At 39.0% G+C, this 24854-nt stretch overlaps 1 protein-coding gene across 1 annotated transcript; it reads right to left on the bottom strand.

Moving 5' to 3' along the window:
* Positions 1-19126: 19126 nt before the first annotated feature.
* On the bottom strand, positions 19127-19694 carry LOC122236204 (catenin alpha-2-like; the record flags this gene model as incomplete). Its single annotated transcript, XM_042977097.1, has 2 exons — positions 19477-19694; positions 19127-19393 (listed from the first exon to the last, which is right to left on the bottom strand). Coding segments are annotated over exons 1-2 (294 nt in total), but the record flags the coding sequence as incomplete, so codon positions are not given.
* Positions 19695-24854: the final 5160 nt, after the last annotated feature.

Genomic DNA, 24854 nt, shown 5'->3' on the forward strand with positions numbered 1-24854 from the left:
GGATGTCTTCTTTAGAGAAGTGTCTATTCATGTTTTCTGCCCATTTCTTCACTGGGTTATTTGTTTTTCGGGTGTGGAGTTTGATGAGCTCTTTATAGATTTTGGATACTAGCCCTTTGTCCGATGTGTCATTTGCAAATATCTTTTCCCATTCCGTTGGTTGCCTTTTAGTTTTGTTGGTTGTTTCCTTTGCTGTGCAGAAGCTTTTTATCTTCATAAGGTCCCAGTTATTCACTTTTGCTTTTAATTCCCTTGCCTTTGGGGATGTGCCGAGTAAGAGATTGCTACGGCTGAGGTCAGAGAGGTCTTTTCCTGCTTTCTCCTCTAAGGTTTTGATGGTTTCCTGTGTCACATTCAGGTCCTTTATCCATTTTGAGTTTATTTTTGTGAATGGTGTGAGAAAGTGGTCTAGTTTCAACCTTCTGCATGTTGCTGTCCAATTCTCCCAGCACCATTTGTTAAAGAGACTGTCTTTTTTCCATTGGATGTTCTTTCCTGCTTTGTCAAAGATGAGTTGGCCATACGTTTGTGGGTCTAGTTCTGGGGTTTCTATTCTATTCCATTGGTCTATGTGTCTGTTTTTGTGCCAATACCATGCTGTCTTGATGATGACAGCTTTGTAGTAGAGGCTAAAGTCTGGGATTGTGATGCCTCCCGCTTTGGTCTTCTTCTTCAAAATTACTTTGGCTATTCGGGGCCTTTTGTGGTTCCATATGAATTTTAGGATTGCTTGTTCTAGTTTCGAGAAGAATGCTGGTGCAATTTTGATTGGGATTGCATTGAATGTGTAGATAGCTTTGGGTAGTATTGACATTTTGACAATATTTATTCTTCCAATCCATGAGCAGGGAATGTCTTTCCATTTCTTTATATCTTCTTCAATTACCTGCATAAGCTTTCTATAGTTTTCAGCATACAGATCTTTTACATCTTTGGTTAGATTTATTCCTAGGTATTTTATGCTTCTTGGTGCAATTGTGAATGGGATCAGTTTCTTCATTTGTCTTTCTGTTGCTTCATTGTTAGTGTATAAGAATGCAACTGATTTCTGCACATTGATTTTGTATCCTGCAACTTTGCTGAATTCATGTATCAGTTCTAGCAGACTTTTGGTAGAGTCTATCGGATTTTCCATGTATAATATCATGTCATCTGCAAAAAGCGAAAGCTTGACTTCATCTTTGCCAATTTTGATGCCTTTGATTTCCTTTTGTTGTCTGATTGCTGATGCTAGAACTTCCAGCACTATGTTAAACAACAGCGGTGAGAGTGGGCATCCCTGTCGTGTTCCTGATCTCAGGGAAAAAGCTCTCAGTTTTTCCCCGTTGAGGATGATGTTAGCTGTGGGCTTTTCATAAATGGCCTTTATGATCTTTAAGTATGTTCCTTCTATCCCGACTTTCTCAAGGGTTTTTATTAAGAAAGGGTGCTGGATTTTGTCAAAGGCCTTTTCTGCATCGATTGACAGGATCATATGGTTCTTCTCTTTTTTTTTGTTAATGTGATGTATCACGTTGACTGATTTGCGAATGTTGAACCAGCCCTGCATCCCAGGAATGAATCCCACTTGATCATGGTGAATAATTCTTTTTATATGCTGTTGAATTCGATTTGCTAGTATCTTATTGAGAATTTTTGCATCCATATTCATCAGAGATATTGGCCTGTAGTTCTCTTTTTTTACTGGGTCTCTGTCTGGTTTAGGAATCAAAGTAATACTGGCTTCATAGAATGAGTCTGGAAGTTTTCCTTCCCTTTCTATTCCTTGGAATAGCTTGAGAAGGATAGGTATTATCTCTGCTTTAAACGTCTGGTAGAACTCCCCTGGGAAGCCATCTGGTCCTGGACTCTTATTTGTTGGGAGATTTTTGATAACCGATTCAATTTCTTCGCTGGTTATGGGTCTGTTCAAGCTTTCTATTTCCTCCTGATTGAGTTTTGGAAGAGTGTGGGTGTTTAGGAATTTGTCCATTTCTTCCGGGTTGTCCAATTTGTTGGCATATAATTTTTCATAGTATTCCCTGATAGTTGTTTGTATCTCTGAGGGATTGGTTGTAATAATTCCATTTTCATTCATGATTTTATCTACTTGGGTCATCTCCCTTTTCTTTTTGAGAAGCCTGGCTACAGGTTTGTCAATTTTGTTTATTTTTTCAAAAAACCAACTCTTGGTTTCATTGATCTGCTCTACAGTTTTTTTAGATTCTATATTGTTTATTTCTGCTCTGGTCTTTATTATTTCTCTTCTTTTGCTGGGTTTAGGCTGCCTTTGCTGTTTGGCTTCTATTTCCTTTAGGTGTGCTGTTAGATTTTGTATTTGGGATTTTTCTTGTTTCTTGAGATAGGCCTGGATTGCAATGTATTTTCCTCTCAGGACTGCCTTCGCTGCGTCCCAAAGCATTTGGATTGTTGTATTTTCATTTTCGTTTGTTTCCATATATTTTTTAATTTCTTCTCTAATTGCCTGGTTGACCCACTCATTCGTTAGTAGGGTGTTCTTTAACCTCCATGCTTTTGGAGGTTTTCCAGACTTTTTCCTGTGGTTGATTTCAAGCTTCATAGCATTGTGGTCTGAAAGTATGCATGGTATAATTTCAATTCTTGTAAACTTATGAAGGGCTGTTTTGTGACCCAGTATATGATCTATCTTAGAGAATGTTCCATGTGCACTCGAGAGGAAAGTATATTCTGTTGCTTTGGGATGCAGAGTTCTAAATATATCTGTCAAGTCCATCTGATCCAATGTGTCATTCAGGGCCCTTGTTTCTTTATTGACCATGTGTCTAGATGATCTATCCATTTCTGTAAGTGGGGTGTTAAAGTCCCCTGCAATGACCACATTCTTATCAATAAGGTTGCTTATGTTTATGAGTAATTGTTTTATATATCTGGGGGCTCCGGTATTCGGCACATAGACACTTATAATTGTTAGCTCTTCCTGATGGATAGACCCTGTGATTATTATATAATGCCCTTCTTCATCTCTTGTTACAGCCTTTCATTTAAAGTCTAGTTTGTCTGATATAAGTATGGCTCCTCCAGCTTTCTTTTGGCTTCCAGTAGCGTGATAAATAGTTCTCCATCCCCTCACTCTCAATCTAAAGGTGTCCTCAGATCTAAGATGAGTCTCTTGTAGACAGCAAATAGATGGGTCTTGTTTTTTTATCCATTCTGATACCCTATGTCTTTTGGTTGGCGCATTTAATCCATTTACATTCAGTGTTATTATAGAAAGATACGGGTTTAGAGTCATTGTGATGTCTGTATGTTTTATGCTTGTAGTGATGTCTCTGGTACTTTGTCTCACAGGATCCCCCTTAGGATCTCTTGTAGGGCTGGTTTCGTGGTGACAAATTCCTTCAGTTTTTGTTTGTTTGGGAAGACCTTTATCTCTCCTTCTATTCTAAATGACAGACTTGCTGGATAAAGGATTCTCGGCTGCATATTTTTTCTGTTTAGCACACTGTAGATATCGTGCCAAGCCTTTCTGGCCTGCCAAGTTTCAAAGGAGAGATCAGTCACGAGTCTTATAGGTCTCCCTTTATATATATGTGAGGGCACGTTTATCCCTTGCTGCTTTCAGAATTTTCTCTTTATCCTTGTATTTTGCCAGTTTCACTATGATATGTCGTGCAGAAGATCGATTCAAGTTACGTCTGAAGGGAGTTCTCTGTGCCTCTTGGATTTCAATGCCTTTTTCCTTCCCCAGTTCAGGGAAGTTCTCAGCTATAATTTCTTCAAGTACCCCTTCAGCACCTTTCCCTCTCTCTTCCTCCTCTGGGATACCAATTATGCATATATTATTTCTTTTTAGTGTATCACTTAGTTCTCTAATTTTCCCCTCATACTCCTGGATTTTTTTATCTCTTTCTTTCAGCTTCCTCTTTCTGCATAACTTTATCTTCTAGTTCACCTATTCTCTCCTCTGCCTCCTCAAGCCGAGCCGTCGTGGTTTCCATTTTGTTTTGCATTTCGTTTAAAGCGTTTTTCAGCTCCTCATGACTGTTCCTTAGTCCCTTGATCTCTGTGGCAAGAGATTCTCTGCTGTCCTGTATACTGTTTTCAAGCCCAATGATTAATTTTATGACTATTATTCTAAATTCACTTTCTGTTATATTATTTAAATCCTTTTTGATCAGTTCATTAGCTGTTGTTATTTCCTGGAGATTCTTCTGAGGGGAATTCTTCCGTTTGGTCATTTTGGATAGTCCCTGGAGTGGTGAGGACCTGCAGGGCACTTCCCCTGTGCTGTGGTGTATAACTGGAGTTGGTGGGCGGGGCCGCAGTCCGACCTGATGTCTGCCCCCAGCCCACCGCTGGGGCCACAGTCAGACTGGTGTGTGCCTTCTCTTCCCCTCTCCTAGGGGCGGGATTCACTGTGGGGTGGCGTGGCCCGTCTGGGCTACTTGCACACTGCCAGGCTTGTGTTGCTGGGGATCTGGTGTATTAGCTGGGGTGGGCAGGCAAGGTGCACGGGGGCTGGAGGGGCAGGCTTAGCTCGCTTCTCCTTAGGTGATCCACTTCAGGAGGGGCCCTGTGGCAGCGGGAGGGAGTCAGATCCGCTGCCGGAGGTTTGGCTCCGCAGAAGCACAGAGTTGGGTGTTTGCGCTGCGCGAGCAAGTTCCCTGGCAGGAACTGGTTCCCTTTGGGATTTTGGCTGGGGGATGGGCGGGGGAGATGGCGCTGGTGAGCGCCTTTGTTCCCCGCCAAGCTGAGCTCTGCCGTCCGGGGGCTCAGCAGCTCTCCCTCCCTTTGTCCTCCAGCCTTCCCGCTTTCTGAGCAGAGTTGTTAACTTATGACCTCCCAGACGCTGAGTCGCGCTTGCTGTCGGAACACAGTCCGTCCGGCCCCTCCGCTTTTGCCAGCCAGACTCGGGGGCTCTGCTTGGCCGGCGAGCCGCCCCTCCGCCCCGGCTCCCTCCCGCCAGTCCGTGGAGCGCGCTCAGCCTCGCCGCCCTTCCTACCCTCTTCCGTGGGCCTCTCGTCTGCTCTTGGCTCCAGAGACTCCGTTCTGCTAATCCTCTGGCGGTTTTCTGGGTTCTTTAGGCAGGTGTAGGTGGAATCTAAGTGATCAGCAGGACGCGCGGTGAGCCCAGCATCCTCCTACGCTGCCATCTTCCGGAACCCCCTCGTAAAATATATTTTTTAATTAAGGAATCACTTGTCAAAGTTTGGGAAGAAATATAGGTGAAAAAACTCTTAACAGTCATCACAAGCCAAAGAAAAACCATAAACATCTGGTGTGAGTTTATATATGTTATAATTCATACTCATATATATTCACATAAAACATACATTCAGGTTTATTGGGTATTTTCACTGCAATTTTTTTTTTCAAATTTACCTGCTGCAGGGAAGTGATTTCTTAGGTGCTAGAGTGTTAGTATTAAATTTTTCCTTAACGCTCATTTACTTTGAGAGACAGAGACAAAGCACAAACAGGGGAAGGGTAGAGAGAGAGGGAGACACAGAACCCAAGGCAGGCTCCAGGCTCTGAGCTGTCAGCACAGAGCCCCACATGGGACTCAAACTCGCAAAATGTGAGGTCATGACCTGAGCTGAAGTTGAACACTTAACTGACTGAGCCACCCAGGCGCCCCTAGAATGTTAGTATTAAGTCTGCATCTTCCTTGTGTCACTTTCGGCTTATTTCGCTGCTCCAGATTTTAAAAGTGATTCTGGTATGTGAGGCTTGAGAGAGTGTGAAAATAAAACCAGCCTGTATCCACAGACCAAAGGGCTGCCACGTTTAGGAGGCTAGTAACAGATCAAGCACATTACCTTTTTCACCCTAGGAGATCTACGCCAGATATCCACACATGACATCTTTCTTCACATCTGTCAGAGATCTTTGTTTAAAACAAAATGAAAGAAAGAAATTTCTGAGAAAACTTTTCTGGTTGATGATGCTTCTGTGTTTAAATGCTATGCCAAACAGACTATTTTGAGCAAATGGAGGATTTAAAAATCTTCGCATCATTCATTCAAATACATGCAAATATTCTTCAGAGTAATACTTGTTTTCAGGTAAAGAAGATTCTTAACTTATGTGCAAATCTGGTCAGTTTTGCTAGGTTTAGAAAGTATCCTGGGGAGGGGGGGGTGTCACTGCAATTAGTTCAAACTTCCCAACTAGGAATTCATTTGGTCTTTCAAATAATATGCATAAGCATCTCCTGGAAGGAATGAAGCTGCAAGATGTATTTAGAACAAAAGAAAAACGAAAGGAGGAAAGATCACAGCTTTTTTCTTATGTAGAAAAAATTGTGTACATTATATACAATATATGATTGTGAAAGCTTATTTTTAAATTTCTAAACATACATCAAAAACTGAGAAGGAAAAGTAAAAGAAAATGACACCAAGAAGAGGTGCCTAGGCGGCTCAGTTAAGCCTCCAATTCTTGGTATCTGTTCAGGTTGTGATCTCACGGTCTTGAGATCTAGCCCTGCATCGGGCTCCACTCTGGGTACAGAGCCTGCTTGGGATGTTCTCTCTCCCTCTCTCTCTCTGCTCCTCCCCTGCTCACTCTCTCTCAAGACAAATAAACTTAAAAAAAATAACACCAAGGTCATTACCAGCTTAGAGGCCCTCAGCAATCAGAATAAGCTTAAGAAGTATGATGAAGGCTAAGCATGAAGTACGAAGAGGACAGGAAGACCCCTCACACAGATGTACGTGTGTGTCTCATCCTTTCAGAGAATATACTAAAAGCATGGGCCTGGGAGACAAGCATGTCAGCTGCAGAATTTCTTCAAAGAAAAGCTGTAGGAGAGGCAAACTAGTAAGAGAGGGAGAAGGCAGGACCTGTCTGGAAGCCGCACCTGCATTGCAAGCACATTCTTTTTTTTCTTCTTAGTGTTTGTTTAGTTTTGAGAGAGAGCGAGTGAGCAAGCAGTGTGAGTGGGGGGCAGAGAAAGGAAACACAGAATCCAAAGCAGGCTCCAAGCTGTCAGCTGTCTGCACAGAGCCTGATGCAGGGCTCAATCCCATGAATCATAAGCCTGAGTCAGGCGCTCAACCAACTGAGCCACCCAGGCTCCCCACAAGCACATTCTTCTACTTAGATTGCATCATTAATGGGGGCGGGGAGTACTTTTAGGGACTTAATAGAAATTTAGAGGAAGCACTTCGTGTACCATTCTTGGCCAATACCTCTGAAATAGAAAGACATATCCATACTTGGGCTAGAAGGATAATAGTTTCTATCACTTTGAACTAAGTGAGTTCTTCGGAAATCACTTTCTACACTCCTAAATTGGGTTATTTTACAAATTGGGTTATATGAACTCAACAATAAAAGGAGATTATTACTAGTCTTTGATTCTCTGTATCATCCAGGTATTAGAAATTCCCTCTGATTTACGAGTCTATGTTCTATTCCAGGAATATGGATCCATTCTTCTCCTCATCAAAACTGAGGGGTTTAATCCTGGAGGTTTTTAAGAGAATATTGGCGATAGAAAAGCTGAGCATTAAGTGTAGGCATTAATAATGTCTTTTCACAGTGTTTTTTCCTTATCTTTTGTATTAGGCTTTTTAAACCAAGTGTCGTGTCTTGCTAATTAACTGTGGTAGAAAGTTATCACCTGGGTAGAACATGTTAAAAAATAATTATATATTCCTTGGCATTGTGGTTCTTGGATGAAGGAAGAACACCAATCTTTGCCATCATTTCATCTTCCATTTTTACCCCTTTCTGTCAGCCACTCTTTTCCTTCTTGGTGTACTAGGAGAATCTTAAGAGACCACCAAACCTGAATAACTCTGATATTTAATAGGAAGATAAAGGGGTCTCTCACCACATCAGAAGCAATGAGAATTACCAAACAAACACAAGGGAGAAACCTACATTCCTAGTGCTAGCACTAGACTTACAACTTCACTCTTTACAATTCATCCTTGGAGAGGGGCACATGAGTGGCTTGGTCAGTCAAGGGTCAAGCTGTTGATTTCAGCTCACGGTTGTGAGATCAAGCCTACCTCAGGCTCTGCTCTGATGGCACGGAACCTGATTGAGATTTGCACTCTCTCTGCTCCTCCTCTCTCACTCTCTCTCACTCTTTCTCACTCTCAAAAGAGACAAACATTAAAAAAAATTATCCTTGGAGAAAGGGAACCCTTGTGCACTGTTGGTGGGAATGTAAATTGGTACAACCACTATGAAAACAGTGTGGAAGCTCCTCAAAAAATTAAACACAAATACTATAGGATCCAACAATTCTACTACTATTTAGCCAAAGAAAACAAACACTAATTTGAAAAGACGTATGAACCCCTATGTTCACTGTAGCATTATTTACAATAGCCAAGGTATGGAATCAACTGAAATGTCCATCAATAGATGGATAAAGAAGATGTGCTGTGTACACACACACACACACACACACACACAGGAATATTACTTAGCTGTAAAAATAGAATGAGATTCTGCCATTTGCAACAATATGGATGGACATAGAAGGTATTATGCTAAGTGAAATAAGTCAGGCAGAGGAATACAAATACCATATGATTTCAGTTATGTGTGGAACCTAAAAAAAAACAAAACAAACCAGAAATGGACTGAAGGGTACTGGTGTTTGCCAGAGGGAGGGGGAGGGGGAATGGACAAAATAGGTGAAGGGGATTGAGAGGTACTAAAGCTCAACTTTAAGTCACAAGCATGAGGAGGAGTACAGCATAGGGCGTATAATCAATGGTATGTAATAGTGTTGTATGGTGACGGATGGTAGCTAGACTTAGTGTAGTCAGTACCGTATAATGTATAGAACTGTTGAATCAATGTTGCACACTTGAAACTAATATAACATTATATGTCAACTATACTGCAATAAAAAAGTTTAAGAAATTAATTCTTAGGCCAGGTGGTAATCTAATCTACACTGTGGCCAGACTTTTCTTGGAGGTCTGGATGTGACCAAGGAAGAACACAACTTTTCAGTTAGGAACTGTTCTCTAAGCATTTTCTAGCCAATAGTTTCCACAGTAACTTTGGATGGAAGACATCTGTCTGTGACTTCTGTAAAGAGAAGTAGGAGAAAAAGACAACTAGCATTTCTAAGTGCCCACCAAGGATGAGGCACCCAAGAATGTTTATCCCATATAACTATTATCACCATCTTGGTAAGTCAACATTATTACCCCATTTTATAGATGCAGAAACAAAGGCAAGGAAGGAAGAGTTGTATGGTCAGATTTAAACACAAGCTTGTTCTGTTTGTCCTATGCCATGCTGTGCCATTGTCCACAAGTATGACCACTGTAACGAGGACGACTAGCATGGGCCCCAGTCATGCCCTCAGTGATGTTAGCCACCTGACAAATTTACTACCACACTTGCATCTCTGGGTAACCGTTCCCCTCCGTTCTTAGCTCAATGAATGTGTGCAGTAAGAACAAAACAGCCCCAGAGAACATTTGGATAAATAAACAATGGGACTCAATAGGTTACAGTAAAGTTTCCAGAAAATACTGTCGGAGAAGTTCAGGATGTATATTAAGGAGTTTGGTTAATAAGAAATCAAAATTAGTGTTTTTAGGGGGGAGGAGCAGGTGTGTGTGTGCATGAGCACATGTGTTTACCTCATCACGGAATCAAACCAAATCCTATAAATGAGTACTGAATATATGCCTACTTGTAATATGGAGAGTGCATAAAAGGGAAAGGTATAATCCTGAAGGGCTACGACAAGCACTTCTAACGTAAGAAATCACGAAAGAAACTAAGACTAAGGAGGTCAATATTTTAAATAAATCCTATTTTTCACCACTAAATAGTTCACTAGATAAAAGAGCTCATTTTGTTCCCCAATTTTAAAGTATAACTAATTAGATGATAATCAACATGGTATTTGCCATCACACGTTTAGACAATGTAGAATATGATGATCCATTACATCAATAATCAGTTACATTTAGAACTAATTATTTGAAATAAAGGTGAGCTCATATGCACAGAATCTGCCAATATTCTCAAAGGAAAACATTATTGGGGCACCTGAGTGGTTCAGCATTTGGGCGTCCAACTTCAGCTCAGGTCATGATCTCATAGCTTATGAGTTCGAGCCCCGCATCAGGCACTGTGCTGACAGCCCAGAGTCTGAAGCCTGCTTCAGATTCTGTGTCTCCCTCTCTCTCTGCCCCTCCCCGACTCACGCTCTGTCTCACTCTTTCAAAAATAAATAAACATTAAAAAAAAATTTTTTTTAAAGGAAAACATTATTCAGTGAAGAAAAGATTTTCATTTTCTCTTGTGAAAATAAATAAAAAGATTAAAAATATGATTTTAATTACAGACAACATGGAGGGTAATAAGGATTTGAAATTTCAAATACAACTTTCAAATATTTCAAATCATATTGTTTTTTTCTCTCAATGATTTTTGTAGCTCCATATTTACTAAGTGAAATATAGAAAACTAAATTGTCTTGGGATATTTCCTTGAAATAGCTTTTAAGAAAATAAAAATTTAAATGATACGATCAGAAAATATTCCTGGTTTACAACACCTTAAATTAAAGCTGTTTGCAGACAAGAAGTCATCGGAGGAGTCAGTATCCCACAGTAAGATTTCTTGGACAAAAAAGGAGGATAGTGGATAAACTGGTCCTGGGGAGGCACGTGGTATGACTCAGGAAGCAGAGAATATGTTGTTGGTTGATGTTGGCTGACCTGGTCCCACACACAGCCAGCAGAACGACCCTCAGCTCTACCTCCTGCCTGGAGCTTCTCTTCTTGCAAACTCATCTGCCTCTGTATCCATCTTTACCACTTTCCTAGAGCTAGTTTTCCGAAAAGGATTAATGCAATTCCCATGGCATAATTTTAGTGTGCAGAAGGGTGCCTGAAGCCGACTGAAAGTTCTGTGAAGGCAGAGTACACCTTCTCCATATTTACATCGGGAGTCTTGGCCCATATTTAGGTTGTGCTAGGTTTACAGGCATACAGGAATGCACTGGAGTGTTCCTAATGTTCGATTTGGCCACCAGATGTCAGTACATGATAACGAATGCTGTAATACCACATTAAGCCAGAAAAGCTTAAAAGGCCATTTTCAAGAGTTTAATTTGGCAGAGTAGAAAAGAGCAGACAGATTTACAGGCAGTACATTGTGATAGTATCTGGAAAAAAGATGAGAATCTCTGGACCCTACTAACCCCCAGTCATTGATACTATGTCCTCTCAGATGGGGAAATCCATGTCCCATTTTTTTAAAAGTGTCTCTAAAATTTAGTTTTTAAAAAGTAAAATGTGCATTAGTAAGCACATACTAATGAAAGCTCACTTGCATATAAATAACTTAAACTAATTAGGAAAATCCTAGATGTAGAGTTTAGATTTAAATTATCCAAAACATAGATCTATGTCAATTACTAGGCATTTAATAATCATACTGTTGTGTATATACGTGAATTAAAGAGCCAGAAAAAAAAAGCGTGAGAAGGTTTTTTTTTTTATGCAAAAAATCAAATATCCCACAAACAACTGAAACTTCCCCAGATTTCATAGTTGGAATTACAAATGTTTGGTCTTTTTAACTAAAGACTACTGTACAAAACATTAACTTTTGATATATGCAAACGAAAAGTACAATTGTCAAGGCCTGTTCACTCTCCTCCCTCAACATGGTTCAGACCCACCCATTTATCCCATTCCTCCTCCAACAATGGATTTAGGGCACTGGTCACCTTGCTCGCCATAACCACCCTCCTACACTGCAGCTTTGTCCCTTCTGAGTCCATTCTCCACCCTGTAGGCAGAGGTCACTTTAAAAACACAAATTTGACCATGCATTCCCCTGCCTGGAGCACCAGCAACTTCCTAATGCCTTCAGGTTGAAGCTCAGTCCTTGGCCTTGCAAGGCCTACAGAGCACTCCCGGATCTGCCTCCAGCTCACTCAGCCAGGTTTCTTCTCATTCCTCGGTTCCAGAACTATTTTAGTGATTAATGCTGCCACATGAAATGGTGTTCTTTCTGAGAAATACTCATTCACACATCAGCATGTTAATTCCTACTCATGCACTGCCTCCTCCAGGAAATCTATGATTTGATCCTCCCTAATTTTACCCATCCCCCAACACACACTAGTATGTAGGTGCATACTACATAGGTAAGTGTATAGCACATCATTTATGCATCGCAGTAAATATAGCTGTTTACAGAGTATTACTCCTTTATACCTTGCAGTCCTTCCTTCTTACATCTCACTTGGCATACTCTATACTCTTAATCATCTTAGCTATCCTGTAGCTAAATCTTTTTCCAAGGCCTAGAGATACTATCTCCGCAACCCAAGGTCACACATTCTTAAAATTTTACAGAGCTTGGAGTAGTAGCCACACACTGCAATCCAAGTCCTGAGCTCTTCCCAATATCCTGGGCTACTTCCAAAGGCCATTAAAAGGGAACCATTTGATAGGAATATGGCAGAGATTATTGAAGAGTACTAATAGGGGTGCCAGACTGGCTCAGTCAGCAGAGCATACGACTCTTGCTATTTGGGTTGCGAGTTCAAGCCCCATGTTGGGAATAGAGCTTACTTTAAAAAAAAAAAGTACCAATAAAAGCATTAAAGAACAACAGATACAACTCTACAGATGTTAAGCCTTCAAAAATATTGGCATACACTCAGAAAGTTGCTGAATTTGCCTTCTTCCTCTTTTTAGTACCTGAATTAGGAACCAAAATTGCTTTCCAGAAGCTAAATGGTCCTGCTTACTGGCTTTAATTTTTATGCATTTGGCTTTCTTCTTGCTAACTGCTTTAGGACATAAGCTGTATCTTGAGTTTTCTTCATCAGTATGTTTACAGTATTTTGTCAGGGATTTCTCCTCTTTTTTTCTGTCCTCATGCTAATGTAATACATAGGAAGCTTACCTTTTCCATAACCTAATGTGAGTGTTCCCACATGTCTGCAGTCAGAATGGCTTTACGGAGTATCACAGGAGAAGAGGAGACCTAGGGTAGGCCTCTCTGAGAAAGACCTATGTTGATTTCCACAGCAAAAGGGAGGGTTAGAACTGGGAAGGAGCTCAACAAGGTGCTCTGTGAAAATGTACTACTTTAAGGAGGCATTCCTTCTTGCCTCCTTGGAGAGACCATGAGTCAATAAAACCCTTTAAGAATCACTGAGCCAGCCAGAATTCTGGTTCACGGCTCCTTAAGGGATCAGGCTTTCAACAGGAGCATCTAAGAATTAATCTCACTATTCAAAAGGTATTAAGAGAGATGTTTAGAGTAGAGTACCAACTGAAAAACTCTACCTCTTTAGTCTCCTGAAGCATAGGTCTGCATGAGGTCATGCATTTGGGCTTCTTACCTAAGATACCTGTATTAGCACTCCAGCTCTCCACTGGGCCTGTATTCCAACCCTGGGTTCTAAACCCTGGGCTAGGGTTATTATGCTTGGGTGTCCAGAAACCTCCATGTCCCAAAAATGGGCTGGCGTCTTGCTATGAAATGAGTTACCATCTAACTCCTGTTTCTTAACCACGTTTTTCCAACTAGATCTCCTAGATTGTCCATACATACCTGAGAAGTGCACATAGTTGGAATCACCTTGGGGCAGTGACCACCCTAACATGGAGATGCTCCCCAGAGGACAATTCTCCCATCAGTGCAGTTGGTCTATGTGCCCTACCCTTGTCAGATAAAGAGTTTTGCTATCCTCATTGGCCTGTGATGTAGATGCTCCATGATGTCTTATGCTCACATTCCAACACTTCTATCCACTGAATACCAGCAGTAAGAGAATTACCTTTAGATCCACACAATTATACTTAAAAAGAAAGAAGAGGGAGAAAATGGGAGAAATACCAGAGGGAAGAGGGTGTGAAAAATCAGGTAGAAATAGCAAGGGCAATGTATGTAGAGTTGGTATGTCATGGTGATATTTCACTCAATATATTTGAGGTCTGAATGTCCTACTCTTCAATAAAAATAAATCTTGCAAATCAGAAAAAATACGAAGAAAAAAAAAGAATATGGTTAATGCTATTAAAATCCACCCCCCCCATTCCAAATTTAAAGTAGTTGAGAACTAGCAAGTAAAATCACATAGACTTGGGGGTCCTTAAAGATTCAAACACAGAGTTACAGAGGAGGGGTAGTAAAAGTTGGATGACAAGGCTCAAAAAGGTAGGAGCTAGTGGTAGCCAAGACACGGAAACAAGGACTGGCATTGACTTATTTAACAACTGTTCTTAAAGAACTGTGTAAGGAGAAGAGTGAAGTATGAGAAAAATGGTAAATATAGTAAACTAATGCTTTATTTTCTTCTCAGACTGTAGAAGAGAAATACATTTTTCTATAGGCTGAGGGAATTTCTCCTAGTGGAGAAAGAGAAACTAAATGTCCAAGAAAATAATTACTAATCAAGCAAATACCCAGGGCAGGTGGGGAAAAGTAAGAAACTTCACAAGAAGGTAATAAAGTTAGAGGAATTTGAGATTGTGTTTACTTACTATCTGATTTAAAACAAACGTTTAAAATGCAAATAGCTACCAATTATAAAGACTGGTCCATGAATGGTGTTAATTTCCATTTTTCTCAAGTGCCTTCATCTACAAAAGAAGCTTCAAAAAACAAGATATAGTATACTCTCTTCTCTTTAAAATAGAAATTCTGTAGGAATAACTTTTAATTTTCCTCTCTCTCACTCTTTCAAGTTTTCTGGCAGTAAAATAGACATTTTAATAGGATTTATTTCTGAGTAGTCACTATATTTTTAAAATTCTTTTTAGTATTCCTTAGTAGTTTCACCCAATAAAATTAACTACCTCAAGCTGCCACATTTTAAACAGAGGCTGATTTTTCCATTGGTTAGCAATCATTTTCTCTTTGCTATTTTATCATTAGAAACTCCCTTGACAGTTTCAAGTTGTTAAAATCCTGGGTTTTTTTCTTCATTCCTTTGCTTCATAAATCACTACATCAACTATTCATGTAGGCAGAAAAATAGTGCCAGAAAATAGGTCACCATGCATTGAGCCACAATTTTAACTACCTAGATTAAAAAAAAAAAAATCAATCCTACAACTTAACAAATTAACGTAAAAATACTAATTTTTACCTTGTTTTTAGTCAGCTATCAAACTTTACGTCACTTCTGCATCCTACCGCCCCTAAAACTGGGTTTTGCATACTGATGACCAATACAAATCGTGCTTGAAATTGAACATTAAGGCATGCTAGCCATGCTCACAATGGACTTGTGTATTTCTATAGTTCCTTTCACTTCAGGATCTCAAACATACTTTCCTTTTGAAAATCTCCTTCACGTTGGCAAGTCAGTAAACCTAGCATCAGGAAGGGATATTGCCAGAAACCTAATTCACAGGAAGTTTGAGTGAGTTTCCCTCCCAATGTGGTATCAATTTGTTTAATATCTGAGAATAGCTTTTAGGATATAAGACACATGTCTGAATTCAAAAATCAATTTCGAGTCACTATGTCCGCAGAATAAAAACAACAACAAAGTATTCATTATGCAACTAAAGAACAGAAATGGAGAATTCTGTTACCAAGAGAAGGAGAACATTAATTTTTAGTGATAATTTCAAATATCCTTAAGGACTGTCTAGATTTGCTGGTGTCAAATGGTGGAAAAAACAACACATCTACAAATGGCTAATTACCTTATGTCTGGTCATATTCTGTAATACTTTATTAGCATTACTATGTTTGAGAAAGTACTGAAACTGCACTTGCTAAATTTTTAGGGAACCATACCCAATTGAATTACTATCTATAAATCACCAATATAGATGGTTCTCCCTGATGATTTTTGTCAATCTCTGAGAAATGAAGTTTTAAACATTTGTCAATCTCTGAGAAATAAAGTTTTAAACATTAGATAATGCTTTAGTTATTTATATAGCTTGTGAACCAGTATACATTCTTAATAAAATATTACTTGATTAATATACTTAGCCAATATATAATTGAGTAGTCTGGTATTATATAAGCATAGAATTGACATAATACACTTATTTTAACTAATAAAAGTTACCTAGTGTAATAGTGAAAATACAGTGAATTACTTAGTTAATATGTCATGTTCTGTAAGAAACTTACATTTCGGTATCAACCTCCCAAAGCCATATTTGCACAGCGTATCACTACAGTTAACGAAATACTACATGGCAATGAGAAAGAATGAAATATGGCCTTTTGTAGCAATGTGGATGCAACTGGAGAGTGTGATGCTAAGTGAAATAAGTCATACAGAGAAAGACAGATACCGTATGTTTTCACTCTTATGTGGATCCTGAGAAACTTAACAGAAGACCATGGGGGAGGGGAAGAAAAAAGAAAAAAAAAAGAGAGGTTACAGAGGGAGGAAGCCAAAACATAAGAGACTCTTAAAAATTGAGAACAAACTGAGGGTTAATGGGGGGTGGGAGGGAGGCGAGGGTGGGTGATAGGTACTGAGGAGGCCATCTGTTGGGATGAGCACTGGGTGTTGTATGGAAACCAATTTGACAATAAATTTCATATTTAAAAATAAATAAACTAAAAAATAAAATAAAATAAATAACACACACACACATACACACAAACCAACATTTCAAATGTTTAAGTATTTCCAACATATTTTGCTAATAGATTTTCCCCATACAGGCTTAAGTTTTATTTTATGAGTCCAAAGCCTTTTGTATAGTGAACCTCATTTTTAGTTAAAGCTCCTTTCAGTGAGAAGGTTCTGGATACAAAGAAAATGGGAAGGTGGAGTCCTCACGCTTGGGCAGAAGGTGGCAGCAGCTGAAGGGTCTGACTGTCCTTCCAGGGACTTTTCCGCATTCAGTGCTTCTACTCCTATTACTAGGTCCTGGCAGGGTTTACTGTTTACTTTTTGAAGTTAACATAGGATTATAAAAATATAGCTTTGTCAAAATCTGACTAATCCACCTACTAATTTTAAAAACTATCATTTCATAAGATAATTTTGTATTGGAGATTTTTTGCAAATTTCTATTCCGTTTAACTTGACTAGGCATTTTTTGGTCTAATGCACACTTTTAACATTAATGTAGCATTAGAATGTTTTAATATCGAGTACATCACCCGCTCATTTTCATCTCCTTAAAATATGGGCTTATTCATTCTTAGTCCAGAAAAAAAACTTCATCATTACTCTGTCAAGTTGCAAAAGAACTCTTAGAATTTTTATTGGGATTGTCTGAACATTGTAAAAATTAAGAATCAATAGTTTTCCCACCCAGGCTTGTGATATCATTGTGATATCATACCCAGAAGTAGAACTTGCCACTCAGCTTTTTTTGTTTTGTTTCTAGTCTTCCACATCTGTATCAAGATGATTTCCAACATTTATAAGGAAATAAGGAATAAAATAAAGCCAACAAACTATTTTTCATTTCTATCAACAAGATCATTTTTTTTAAAATAGGATCTGTTTTTCCATTACTCTATGTTTTTGCACTTTGCAAATCTGTGGACGTATATTTTAAAACTGATAACCTTACTGAACTCTGTTAGCTCCAATGGATTTTCAGTTGTCTCCTCAAACTTTGTGAATTACATATTAACCCCCAATCCCTGTGGTAAATACTTAATAAATAAACATTTAAAAAATATTATTTAAGACATTAAAACATTATTTATAACTAATAAATAATGTTTATTAAGAGAGAGCGAGTGTGAGCACGAGTGGGGAGGGGCAGAGAAAGGGAGACACAGAATCTGAAGCAGTCACCAGGCTCCAAGCTGTCAGCACAGAGCCCAAAGCCAGGCCCAAACCCAGAAACCATGAGATCATGACCTGAGCCAAAGCTGGACACTTAACCAACTGAGCCACCCAGTTGCCCCTAAATTTCCAAATATCTTTAAATAAATATAACCTGTCACTTGCATGAAATCAGTTGAATGTGATATGTGAGTTATTAACTTCCTCTCCCAACACTTAACCAACTGAGCCACCCAGGTGATCCTGTGGCACTTTAAATTTATTATATTTAATCTTGAGCAAAAAAAAAAAAAGAAGAAAAGAAAAAAACATAGGAAACAGTATATGGTCTAAGCTATCTCTATATATTTTGACTGACTGAAAAACCTAAAAGAGGAGACACCCCTATGAAAACAGCTAGGTCAAGTATCATAATTATTCCTCCATTAGATCTTCCAGCTTTAGGTCTCTAGCAATCACTGCTTTGTTCCCGATTCTCTTCTCTAGCCAGTCATCTCCTGCCAAAAATTCATGTCAACAGATCCAAAAGCAAGCTCATCATCTTTCTCCACAGCTATTAAGTAACCTATTTTTCTCTTATGAATTTCGTTACTACTGTGTTTTATCCCTTGAAAGGTATTTAATATATTCTACTTCTCCCATCTCCTTACAGGGAAATAGAATCCTTGAAAGCAGATACCAATTATTTTAAATCTTGGTAGTTCTCACAACACACTTAGACTCTCACACTGAACACAGAATGAGCTCAGATGAATTCCAGCATCCCATAGGTGGGTCCATATCCTGATCTAGGAGAAGTGAGGGCTCTCATCCTGGGGTACTGATTACATGAATGCCTCCCATTCACTTTGATGCCATCTTCCTACTGCTTCACTCATTGGGACACACCCCCAGAAACAGCAGGTGCAGAATGTGGGTCATTCATGGGTCCTGCAGAGGCATTACCCAGAGGGGTCTATTCAAGGAAGATGGCGATCCCATGTGGGATCAGTGGGCAACAACGTTTGTCAATGATTTAAAATGAACACATTGAGGGTAGTTCTTCACCCAGGCACAACATAGAGGCAATCTATACCTACACTGCTTATGACATTTGTCCCCTTAAAAATAAAGATCATCATCCAAGTGATGAATGGTCCCTAAATAACCAGTGGGATAAAAAAAAGTTAATGATTTACAGGGCTTCTGCTTGCCTAACATCAGGTCCTCTTCAACATTGTTGTTAGATCCTTTGAATACAAGAAAACTAGGCTCTGCCACTATGTTGGATTCCCATCAACAGAAATACGATATAATTTACATTTTATCCTAAGCTTCCACGAGGGGTAAATTCATGTATGCTACTGTGGCCCTTCATCCCCAAATCATTTTTTTCAATACAAACGTATACCCCTCTGTGTGCACCACTGGGACACTTACATCAAACTCATTCAGGACTGCAGCCAGCTCACCGATGCCTGTGTGGCCTTTGGCTTCATCGGTGGGCGAGGTAGCTTGAGCAGCATTGGAGATGCCAGCAATGGCTTCCTGGACTTGTTTAAACGCATAATCTCGGTTGGCTCTGGTGGCAGCAACATCTGGGTGGCGGAGAAGCGCTTGGGAGGCTGTGTACAGCATTGTGGCATTCTTCTTTAGAGCCCCTCGGGCGGCTGCCATCTCATTCCGACAGTGAGGGTCCTTCAGCTCCTGTGTGTGCAAAACATGAAACCTGTCACATCCATGGAGTTTGCCATGGAAACGTTTGTTATTGAACTCTGAGTCAGACGCACCGAACTCCACTGAATTTTGTAAACCATCTACCTTCCCTTGTCCTCTCTCTAGCTGCCAGGACTTTGTGTATGGTGTTCTTTCCATATGAAATACTGGAGTACCCCTCTTCTACCCAACCCTTTCACTCAACATGGCCCATCTTCCTGGAACCTATTCCATCCAGCTCTCTAGGCGATGTCTCCTTCTATCTGCTCCCACAAGCCCCTATCCCCTCCTATCATCAATACTTATTATACTGTACTGGAGTTACATATTTAAGCATGTGTCCCTCCTGTGTTGTATCTCTTGAGAGCAGGAAACCCGATCTTGTTTAGTGGCCCTTTACTTATTAGCAAATGTTTGGCCTATAAAAGGCACTCAAATATTGCTGGGGAAAATGTAAAAACCAAGATACAGACAAGTAGCCTGCATGGATAGGAGTTAGTTAAGCAGCAGAGGAAAACCCAGACTTCAGTCTTATGATATTGCTTGCCCCTATAGTCAATGACAATTACAAACATGGGAAATCAAACTCTTCTGATTTTTGCTTAGTGCATATCTGCCACTTCATTTTCAGGTTCGGACTAGGGTTCATTTCATTTTATTTTTTTAAAGCTATCTTTAATGGCAGCTCGATCACTGAGTTTAGGGAATAAAAATAGATCAAAGGTGATGTGTCTTCCTTGTTTGGGCTGTCAAAATACTACTACCTGGGAATCTCTTGATCTTCAGCTTTAAGAGCATTGTTAAGAAAATGTTCACATCATTTACAGAAATGTTAAAGGCAGCGCTGCTCTCTGAGGCCATGTACGATTGCCAGCTGAGGATCTCAGAGAAATTTTTCCAGTTTCAAAACATCATTGAAGGTTACTTGAATCACTGGGGTTCAGTTTTTATTTGTTTATTCAGTATGTGTTATATGAATGACCTGGCAACAATTGTATCTTTTCTTTTGTGTGTCAAAAGAACTCTGAGACAAGCACAATGGATTGGTTATCTAGGATTGTCAAGGCAGATTGACAAGTAATAATTAACTGAACCATCTATCCTCTTTTGCTTATGCACTAAAGAATTTAGCCCGCCAACATGATTTCTAGTTTGAGGGCATTTCTTTTTGGTCCTAAACATGAACACCAATAGGTAACCACCACACGTGTGTACTTTCTATGCCAGATAATTATCTAGGCATTCAAAGTAAAAGGTTTCTCCTGACTAGTCATGAAGAGCCTTTTAACCTCCAGAACTCTGGTCCAGAAATTGCATATTATATTACTGGGTACCTACACTTAAAAAAGGAAGAGATGGAAGGGGGATTCTCTCTATAAAAACACTTGAGGAAACATTCCTTACTTACATTTAAAAAACCCTGAAAACAATCTAAATGTTAAATTATGAAGAATTGGGGGCGCCTGGGTGGCTCAGTCAGTTGAGCGGGGGACTTTGGCTCAGGTCATGATCTCGTGCTCCCTGAGTTTGAGCCCCACGTCGGGCTCTGTGCTGACAGCTCAGAGCCTGGAGCCTGTTTTGGATTCTGTGTCTCCCTCTCTCTGATCCTCCCCCGTTCATGCTCTGTCTCTTGCTGTGTTGATTATTATCAAGCTTTGTAATACGGCTTAAAGTCTGGGATTGTGAAGCCTCCAGCTTTGGTTTTCTTTCTTTCTTTTTTTTTGTTTGTAAAATTGTCCCCCAGTCAAAATCTTTGTTGATTCTTTTTTAAAGTGTCTTTCAAAGGACTTAATTTTAATAAAGTCCAATTTATTATTCTTTTATGGACATTTATTTTGGTGTCATATCTTTAAAAATGTTTTTATAACCTAGAGTTAAAACATTTGTCATGGCTTTTATTTATTTTGTTTGGAGGTTTTATCGTTGTAGTTTTTCTTAATATGAGATTTATTGTCACATTGGTTTCCTTTTTCAACACTTCTTTGGCTATTTGGATTCTTTTGTGTTTCCATGCACATTTTATGATAGCTTGCTCTAGCTCTGTGAAGAATGCTGGTGTTATTTTGATGGGATTGCATTTAATGTGAGGATGGCTTTGGGTAGTATCTACATTTTAACAATATTTGTTCTTCCAACCCATGGACATGGAATAATTTTTCCATTTCCATTATTTCATGGAATAATTCTTCCATTTCCTTCATAAGCTTTCTATAGTTTTCAGTGTACGGGTATTTTACCTTTTTGGCTAGGTTTATTCCTAGGCATCTTATGGTTTTTGGTGAAATTGTAAATGGGATTGATTTTTTGATATCTCCTTCTGCTGCTTCATTATTGGTGTAAAGAAATGGAGCTAGTTTCTGTACCTCGACTTTATATCCTGCAACATTGGTGAATTCACATATCAGTTCTTGCAGGTTTTTCGTAGAGTCTTTTGGATTTTCCTATAGAGTATCATGTCATCTGTGAAGAGTGAATGTTTGACTTCTTCCTTGCCAGTTTGCATGCCTTTTCTTTCTTAATTTTGTCTGATTGCTGAGGCTAGGGATCCCAGTACTATGGTGAACAACAGTGGTGAGAGTGGACAGCCCTGTCATGTTCCTGACCTTAGGGGGAAAACTCTCAGCTTTCCCCCATCAAGGATGATATTAGCTGAGGTCTTTCATATATGGCCTCTGTGATGTGGATGTAAGTTCCTTCTATCCCTACTTTCTTGAGGGTTTTTATCAAGAAAGTATGCTGTATTTTGTCAAGTGCTTTTTTACTGCATCTATTGGCGCAATCATATGGTTCTTAGCCTTTCTTTTATTCATGTGGTGTATCACATTAATTGGTTTGTGGATATTGAACCAAACCTGCAGCCCAGGAATAAATATTACTTGATTATGGTGAATAATTCTTTCAATGTATTGTTGAATTCAATTTCCTTGTATCTTGTTGAGAATTTTTGCATACATGTTCATCAGGGATTTTGGTCTATAATTCTCTATTTTAGAGGGGTCTTTGTCTGGTTTTGGAATCAAGGTAATGCTGGCTTCATAGAATGAGTTTGTAAGTTAACTTCCATTTCTATTTTTTTTTAACGGTTTCAAGATAATTGGTATTAATTCTTCTTTAAGATTTTGGTATAATTCCCCTGGGAAGTCGTCTGGTCCTGAACTCTTGTTTGTTGGGAGATTTTTGAAAACTGATTCAGTTTCTTTACTGCTTACGGTCTCTTCAAATATTCTATTTCTTCTTGTTTCGGTTTTCAGTAGTTCATAGGTTTCTATGAATTTATCAATATCCTCCAGATAGCCCAATTGGTTGGCATTTAATTGATCATAATATTCTCTTGAAATTGTTTGTATTTCTTTGGTGTTAGTAGTGATCTCTCCTCTTTCATTCCTGATTTTATCTGAGTCTTCTCTCTTTTCTTTTTGAGAAGTCTGGCTAGGGATTATCAATTTTGTTCATTATTTCAAAAAATCGTATCTTAGATTTATTGATCTATTCTGTTTCTTCATTCTATGTCATTATTTCTGCTCTAATCTATTTTTCTTCTGCTTCTGGCTTTATTTGCTGCTTCTTTTCCAGAAACCTAATCGAATATTGTGTACCTATCTTGCTTCTTGAGATAAAGGCCTGAGTTGCAATGTATTTTCCTCTGGAGGACTGCCTTTGCTGCATCTAAGGGGTTTGGACTGTCATTTTCATTTTCATTTGCTACCATGGATTTTTTAAAAATTTTCCTTTAATTTCCTGGCTGACCCATTCATTCTTTAATAGGATTTTCTTTAAACTCGATGTATTTGAGGGATTTCCAATTTTTTTCTTGGGGTTGATTTCAAGTTTTATAGTGTGATCTGAAAATATGCATGATATGATCTCAGTTTTTTTGTTCCAGTTGAGGGCTGATTTGTGATGCAAGATGGGATCTATTCTGTATAATTCCATGTGCACTCAAAAAGAATGTGTATTCTGTTGCTTTAGGATGAAGTGGTCTGAATATATCTGTCAAGTCCCTCTGTCCCAATGTCCCTCTGTCCCTCTGTCCCTTATTCAGATTCACTGTTTTTTTATTGATTATCTCTTAGATGATCTGTCCATTGTTGCAAATGGAGTATTAAAGTCTCCTATAATTATGGTATTATCATCAACAAGTTTGCTTGTTTTTGATTAATTGATCTATATATTTTGGTTCATATATATGTTGGGGGCATAAATACCTACAATTGTTATCTCTTCTTGATGGATAGACCCCTTAATTATGATATAATGCCCTTATTCATCTCTTGTTACAGTGTGTTTTAATATCTAGTTTGATATAAGTATGGCTACTCTGGCTTTTTTTAGTAGCAGTTAAGCTTAAAAGTTTATTACACTTTATAAAATGCTGATGAATGTTCACATGAATAAAAGACCTCATGGTGTCAAATAAGGAAATTACAACTCTGGCTTTCTTTTGATGTCCATTAGCATTACAGATTATTCTCCATCCCCTCATTCTAAATCTGCAAGTGTCCTCTGGTCTAAATAGAGTCTCAGGTGGGTAGCATATAGATGGATCTTGTCTTTTACCCATTCTCATATCCTGTGTCTTTTGACTGGGGCAGTTAGTCCATTTACATTCAGATATGTATTGGAAGACATGAATTACTGTGTAAGCTGTAGATTTCATTTGTGTGGTATTGTTTCTGGTCCTTTGTATGTTTGCTGCTTTCCACTCGTCGAGTTCCCCCTTAGAATTTCTTGCAGGGCTGGTGTAGTGATCACTATCTCCTTTAGCTTTTGTTTGTCTGGGAGGGTCTTTATCTATTCTTCTATTCTGAATAACAGGCTTATTGGGTAAAGAATTCTTGGCTGCATATTTTTCCTATTCATTACATTGAATATTTCCTGCCACTCCCTTCTGGCCTGCCAAGTTTCAGTGGGCAGGTCTGCTACTAACCTTATGTGTCTATCCTTGCAGGTTAAGGACTGTTTGTCCCTAGCTGCTTTCAGAATTTTCTCTTTGTCCTTGTATTTTGCTAGTTTCACTATGATATATCTTGGTGTTAAGTTGTTTTTGTTGATTGTACAGGGAGTTCTCTGTGCCTCTTGGACTTTGATGCCTGTTTCCTTCCCTACATTAAGGAAGTTCTCAGGTATAATTTTTTCAAATAAACCTTCTAAGTCTTCCCTCATTATTTGGCTATTTCCTTTTCCTATTTTGTTTTCAGCTCTATTATTTTCCATCATTTTAACTTCTATTGCACCTACTCTATCCTCTACTTCTTCAGTCTTCACTGTCACTGTATCTAGTTTAGTTTCCATCTCACTTATAGTATTTTTGAAATCATCCTAACTAGTTCTTAGGTCTTTGATCTCTGCAGCAAGGATTTCTCTGGTGTCTTCTATGCTTTTCTTCAAGCCAAGCTAGTAATCTTTTGACTGTTTTTCTAAATTATGGCTCACATATATTGCTTTTATCCGC

Source organism: Panthera tigris, assembly GCF_018350195.1.
Source record: "Panthera tigris isolate Pti1 chromosome A3 unlocalized genomic scaffold, P.tigris_Pti1_mat1.1 chrA3_random_Un_scaffold_94, whole genome shotgun sequence".
NCBI lineage: Eukaryota > Metazoa > Chordata > Mammalia > Carnivora > Felidae > Panthera > Panthera tigris.